This window comes from Limulus polyphemus, unplaced genomic scaffold (genome assembly GCF_000517525.1).
Source record: "Limulus polyphemus unplaced genomic scaffold, Limulus_polyphemus-2.1.2 Scaffold274, whole genome shotgun sequence".
In the NCBI taxonomy this organism is placed as follows: Eukaryota; Metazoa; Arthropoda; class Merostomata; order Xiphosura; family Limulidae; genus Limulus; species Limulus polyphemus.
The window spans coordinates 606,708-613,349 of record NW_013665884.1 but is presented as its reverse complement, the minus strand read 5'-3'; the positions used below and the strand labels follow the sequence as shown (position 1 = coordinate 613,349).

General features: G+C 29.7%; 1 protein-coding gene across 1 annotated transcript in view; it reads left to right on the top strand.

Moving 5' to 3' along the window:
- The window catches only part of LOC106456948 (splicing factor 45-like), a gene marked incomplete at its 5' end in the record, with an annotated part of 43,906 nt that overhangs the window by 27,238 nt on the left and 10,026 nt on the right, over positions 1-6,642 (top strand). The window contains 2 exons of the mRNA XM_022382752.1: positions 168-265; positions 2,004-2,181. Of these exons, the coding sequence (XP_022238460.1) occupies positions 168-265; positions 2,004-2,181 (276 nt within the window). The remainder of the gene's footprint in view (positions 1-167; positions 266-2,003; positions 2,182-6,642) is intronic.

Here is a 6,642-nt window from a genome sequence, read left to right as displayed (position 1 = left end):
CATTACCCATTTAAGCCGTCTCCAGCCATTATTAGTCTCAAAGTGGGTTCCTCGTCATCGAATAAGTAATGGCATGTTCCTTATGAAATGAAATGGTACAAAAAGCCAATCTAGTGATAAAATTATTAGGGCTTCAAATATTTTAATTGAGTTCTGTAATATTACAGAACCACAGGTTTCATCACCTTCCACAGGGTCAAGTTCTTCAGCACCAGAGTCAATTACAGAAATGATGAAGAATCCATCCAAAGTTGTGCTACTCAGAGTAAGTACATAACTTCACATAATTTGTCACTTTTTGTGAGGAAAAATAACAAAAAGTAAAGATGTCAAGCCATGTACTTGACTGGATTGAAATGGCTGTTGCGGTTAAAGCAACTAAGCCTTGTTGAATTAAATTCTTAACCATTAAGCTGATTTACAAGACGAAAATCAACAAATTTCTGGATAGAAATTTGCAATCTAAGCTTATATGATACATAATGTAAATGTTGTTCTGAAGTATGGAAACTATTGTTTAATTAGATTTTGAATAATAAACACAATGAACTTTATTATTTTAACCTCCTTAAAATTTTAACACAAATGAGATTGATGACCATCCTAGAACCAGTCCTATCATAGTGAAAGCTGAAGTACTTACCTTTTCCATAAGTAGCCACTATTTCCATAATCTTGTGAACCACATGAGGGCAGTCACAATACATACACTTTATGGAGCCTGGTTCCATTAGAAATATGGCATTCACATTTTTATGCACTTAACATGCTTGTTGCCTTTGATATCTAGCATCGTTTTTATTTGATCTGTAAATGGAGAACTTTACCAAGAGTTGTTGGCATCCCAACAGACCCATTCATTGGAAACTATAGTGCCACTGTGCACACAATTAGATATGAAACATCCATGACAGTTCTCATGCTACTTAATCTTTGGCAAAGAAAAACCCTTTGAAAATAAGTTTTACCAAAGCTTTTTAGTGCAAAATTAATCCCCTTTTTTCAGTATTGAGGAGGTACTTCAGAAAATGTCTATCACTCCCCTTGTTTTAGTGAAAATGTGAATTTACAAAGGTAACTTAAAAAGACCCTATTTCTCTTTGAAAATATTAACATGAATAGTTACCCTATTACAGAGTGAGTGAGTGACCAGGGACAAAAGAGATTCTTGCCAAGTGAGGTCACCCATTCTTATCAAAAATATTACCTGAAGTATTTCTTGTTTCATATATTTATCCAGCATGATAAAATAATTATTTTATTAGCAACAGCATACATCATCTCAACAAAGAAACTACTATAAAAATTAATAGGAGGAACAAATTCCTCTTGTGAACAAAACCTAGTTTGCAAGAAGCTAGTAACAAGCTACATTTTTCCTCACTCATATATGTACATTTCCTTTAACCCAGAATTCAGATACTATATGTGTTTGAAATAGTAACTGAAATAAATAAATTGAAGTTAGTATGATATTTTTATCACTTCACATAACCAAAATTTTCTTTTAGTTAGTGGTAATTGCCTTTTATTCCTTTTCTTACAGTTATATAAATATTTTTTTCTCTAAATTTGAAATAGAAATGTTTGCATATTTTAGTGTTTTGGTTTCTCTAAGCTCATTCACTTGGCTGTGGTTTTGCAACATAATAGATAGGGACAGTGGAGTCTCATTAATCCATTCATGTGCATCATGAAGACGTTTTTGGAAGTAAGACCAATATAGAGAAAAAACTAGAATTAGAAGCTTTTCCAATAGTTGTAAGATTTGAATTTTCCACACTGTTTATCAGGAATCCTATAACATTTTTTCACATTTTTCAATTAAAGATTTATTTGTTCTTCTCAAGGCCACAATTGTGCCATCAGTTTGGTCCAATAACCATCATCTTTACTATTGGCACAAAGTAGGTTTGGAGCATTCCAAAGTCTCCCTTAAAAAATGTCCTTTTTATGTTATTTTTGTTAATATTGTGCAAACCTTAACATTTTTATTTTTCTAGAACATGGTTGGTCCAGGTGAAGTTGATGAAGACTTGGAGCCAGAAACTAAAGAAGAATGTGGAAAATATGGTGATGTTATAAGATGCTTGATCTTTGAAATCCCTGGTGGTAACGTTCCAGATGAGGAAGCAGTTCGTATATTTATTGAATTCAAGAGAATGGAATCAGCTATAAAAGGTGAGCTTTCATTTGAATACAGGTGTATACTATCCATTTTTGATTATAATACAAATATAAAGCTACTTTTATTTCATAAATTAATTAAATAAATGAACAACTAACTTCAGACCTTGAAAGATTTTATTTTTGCTGTCCTTTCAGATTTTGTCACTTGTTTTCAAATGATTTGTTTTATACAGCTCAAAAAGCAAAGATGGCTTTTAATATTGAAAAAAACTCAGACAAATATTAAATACATTATGGGCACAGTTCTCAAAAATATGGTATCACAACATTTATAACACAAAATCCCAAAATATCTGTACTGTACAATAATATAGTAGTATATCAAAGTAAAAACATGAAAGATAAAGTATTAAATGTTGTAATCTGAAGCAAATCTCTGATCAGTTTGTTAAATAAGCCATCTTCACTCTTGTTTGTTTGATGGATAATATGATATTCTACGGATATTACTTTTGTGAAAAAATATTTGATCTCTTTCATTTCTTATTACCTCTGCTTTAGCTAGCAGCCTATTTTCCATCTTAACCCTACTGACACAAGGTTTTAGTGTTTTACATTCAAAATTTTATAAAACTACTTTTTGTTTATGTTATACCAATTAGAATAGCATAAAATCTTACCTAATAATCCATATTTTAATAGTATACAAGTTTTAAGTTCTTAATTTTAAAAGGAAATATATATAAAAAAATCCTGAATTTCCACTAATGTAACACACATGACAAATTTTGTTTGTAGCATGTCATCATCCCTATTTTATCCATCTCCCCTCAAAAATGTACGAAATTAAACGTAAAATGCTCTCTATAAAATCATTATTGCTCAAACAGACCATAATGTTTATGGCCTTCAATTTTGTTTTGATACAGAGCTATCAAAGAGAAAATCAGACCCCCTCCTGCCACACCCACCTGTCACTTCCTCTCTTTCACAATTGGTTGATAGTTCTCTTTTACGTTTCATTATATATTATTTATAACCAATAGAAAGTAAAGGTTTTCATCTATCAAATGGCATATTGTATAACATTGTGTTTTGAACAGATAACCGTCAATGTCACTCTGAGTAGCAACATCCTTCCCGTGGGAAAGTTAATGACTGGCTTAAATTAATTTCTAACGGCTCTTGTCGCATAGTTAGAAAGCCAGGAAAAATTTTTAGAAGTAAGTGAATTTGTCTATTTTTTGCATGTTATTAGTCTATATTCTTTGGTGTATTATTTAATTAAATAAAAATTGTTAAGTGCTTTACTATAATCACTAAAAAAAATCAAGCTTAACTCTTATCGACAATCGAGGGCAAGAAAAAAAGAAGATTGGGTTAAGTACTTTATTTCTTGTTTTTCATATTTATTATTATAAAAGTAACTAAAATTAAAAGTACAAATCTTTTCAAGTTATTTAAGACTAGAATAGGTAAAATAAGTAATAATAATAATATAATTAAAATGTTCATGTAGCACGCATGGGAGCAGCTCGTGGGTGATGTAATTCGATAGCGTAACGTGAGCTGCATGTTTCCCAAGTGATTTACTACTTATAATGGCATAGATAGCAGTTAGACATGGTTCAAAGGGCAATAAAACAATAAAATTTAATTATAAATAGATGTAAAATGTTACGAACTTAGAGCTACTTAGGATAAATGAATGTAGTTTCATGTTACAATTTGAAGTCATACTAGAAAGAAAATAAGGTTAATTTAGGTTTATTTCGATTTTTTTTTGGTGGTTACGAGTTCGGTCAAATTGACCGATCCCGTTTTGAGATTAGGGTAGAGAAAATAACATATAAACTATAAGGAATTAGTGAAAAAAAAACGTTTGAAATGCATTTAGGAGGTTTTAGGGATTACACAAAGGAAATTTTAGATTTTTTGAGATGGCAAAAAGTATTTATAATTTTAACATGAAAATTACTTTGCACATAGACTATTCAAAACAAATACTCAGAATATTCATGGACAAAACTTTATTTTGTTAAAAGTACTTTACTAAGAAATATGACTTTTAGTATGTGAAAGACTTGTAATATTAACAAAAAGACTACCAAATTTCGTGAAGAGACACCCAATATATAGAGAGTTATAAGTATCAATTTATGTCAACTTTAAACGACTACAGAAGATCACGTGGCTCGGTCCCAGGGAGAGAGCACGTGTCGAAAGAGTTAAAGGGTTTATTAAAGCATTTTTCTGGCTCTAATAAAACCCTTCAATATGAGTAGAGGTCAGAGCTCATGTCATCATATTTTGTAGCCTTACATTCAAAATTTTATTAAATTACTATTTCATGAACATATGTCCATAAAATTGTACTTTGTAATTAAAATTTTAGTGTTATACATTATTTAATTTCTTAGTTCAAAAGTAAATATTAAAAAAAAAAAGCTGAATATCAACATTTTGTGTGTTACATGGTACATCATTTTCTGCATTTGCTCATATTGTATTGTGGGCATCATAAAATGTAAAGTCTACAGTTTGTAATGAATTAGAAACTCAAATTACCAATAATAACAAGCTAGAATATAATATAAGAACCTTCTACCTTCTCTATTCGGTGAGATATCGTTATATCTAGTAAACTCACAACAGTGGGTCTGCCCACTTCTTCCTCTTTTGAAAATACTTGTTTATGTATGCCCACTACTCTTAAGTACATGTTTATAACCAATTGAAAGTTCTCATTTTGAAATATGTAATCCTCTCAGTCTTACAAAAATCTTTTGGGGGGTAAAACCATTATAACATCATTGTTTTCTATATATATGTATATTTTATTTTCTATGTTTCAAGGAAAATAACTGAAATTTAAGAATTTATTTGTAAATAATAATAATATATATTCATATGTAATGTATGGTAACTGAAATTTCATTGTATTTTACAAAATACTGGTATGCTAGTACTAAGACTAAGACCAATCAAGAATGAAGGTAGTATTTTTTTATGTCATTTTATGTTGTGATTGCCTTTTTAACCTTAACATACTGTTATACCATATTGCTAGACCTGAATTAGTGACTTAACCAGGCCAAAATCCCTCAGTATACTGTTTTAGAATATTGTTAATCTTGAATTAGCAATTTAACCAGGCCATATTCCTCAGTGTACTGTTTAAGCATATTGCTAATCCTGCATTAGTTATTTAACCTAGCCAAAATCCTTCAGTATATTGTTTTAGCATATTGCTAATCCTGAATTAGTGACATAATGAGGCTAAAACTTCTTGATATGCTATTTTAGCTTATTGTTAATCCTGAATTAGTGACTTAATGAGGCTAAAACTTCTTGATATGCTGTTTTCGTTCATTTTTAATCCTGAATTAGGCTAAATTCTATAAAATGTGGTGAAAAGTTTTCACATTATCAGATCTGGTAGTAATAATTTTTCATTGTTTTATAATTTAGACTTGAGTCTAAAAGACAGTCCAAAACCAGTACAAATACTGAAACTGATTTTGACACAACTTCTAAAGTGGTTAGCAAAGTTGGCCTGTTTTGATTGTGGTAGATTGCTATTTTCAGTATAAACCTGACAAGACACTTGGCTTGCATTTATTGCACATGAAAAACCTTTTCAATTCACATTTGTAAGTGATAATAGACAAAATATCATCTTATGACATAATGTTCTGCTTTCTTGTTCTACACTTTAAAACAGTAAATAGCACAGAGAAAGTAATAAACTTTTGACCCTAAAATGAAGAATATTTGTCAAAGGAAGAGCTAAATATTTAATACCCCACCAAGTGAAAAACGTTATTGATATTTTGTTTTCACATAATGAAAGCTCTAATCCATAGCTATCATTCTAATATATTTTTAGTAAATGTAAACTTTTCTGGATGTTATATATTCCAGATTTATCACTAATCTGGGTCTGATTAAGTCATGAATTTAATGTTAATATGATATTTATTATTTTTGTATTTATAGTTAAAATTATCACTTATGCAGTTAACAGTGTGCTTTTTATAACTAATTTTTTATTTGCCTGTGTTTCTGATGTCATGACTTATTTTCATTTGTACAAGAAAAGTTCATTTTTGCAGTATATGTGAAGAGTTGATGAAAATAAATGCATTTCAAATTCTGAAGATTGTTTTTCATTTAGTTACCGTGCAAGTAGCAAAGTAGTATTAATTGTCATTAATTAATCCAAAACCATACACTTTTTATCTGTGACCAGACATTTTTACATGTGCTTGATTATGTTGATTTATTAACTAACAGTATGTCCAAATTATTAACACTAATAACTGACCATAAATGAAAAATGTTTAAGATGTAAATGGTAAAACTAATTCTGACAAATGCGGATCAAGACATTAGATGTAATAACCACATACATGCATGCAGTGTTTTTACCATTTTATCAGAGTCTGACTGTCTATATATATATATATATATATTAGTTTGTACTATTACTAATTGTCTTACAGAGGATCA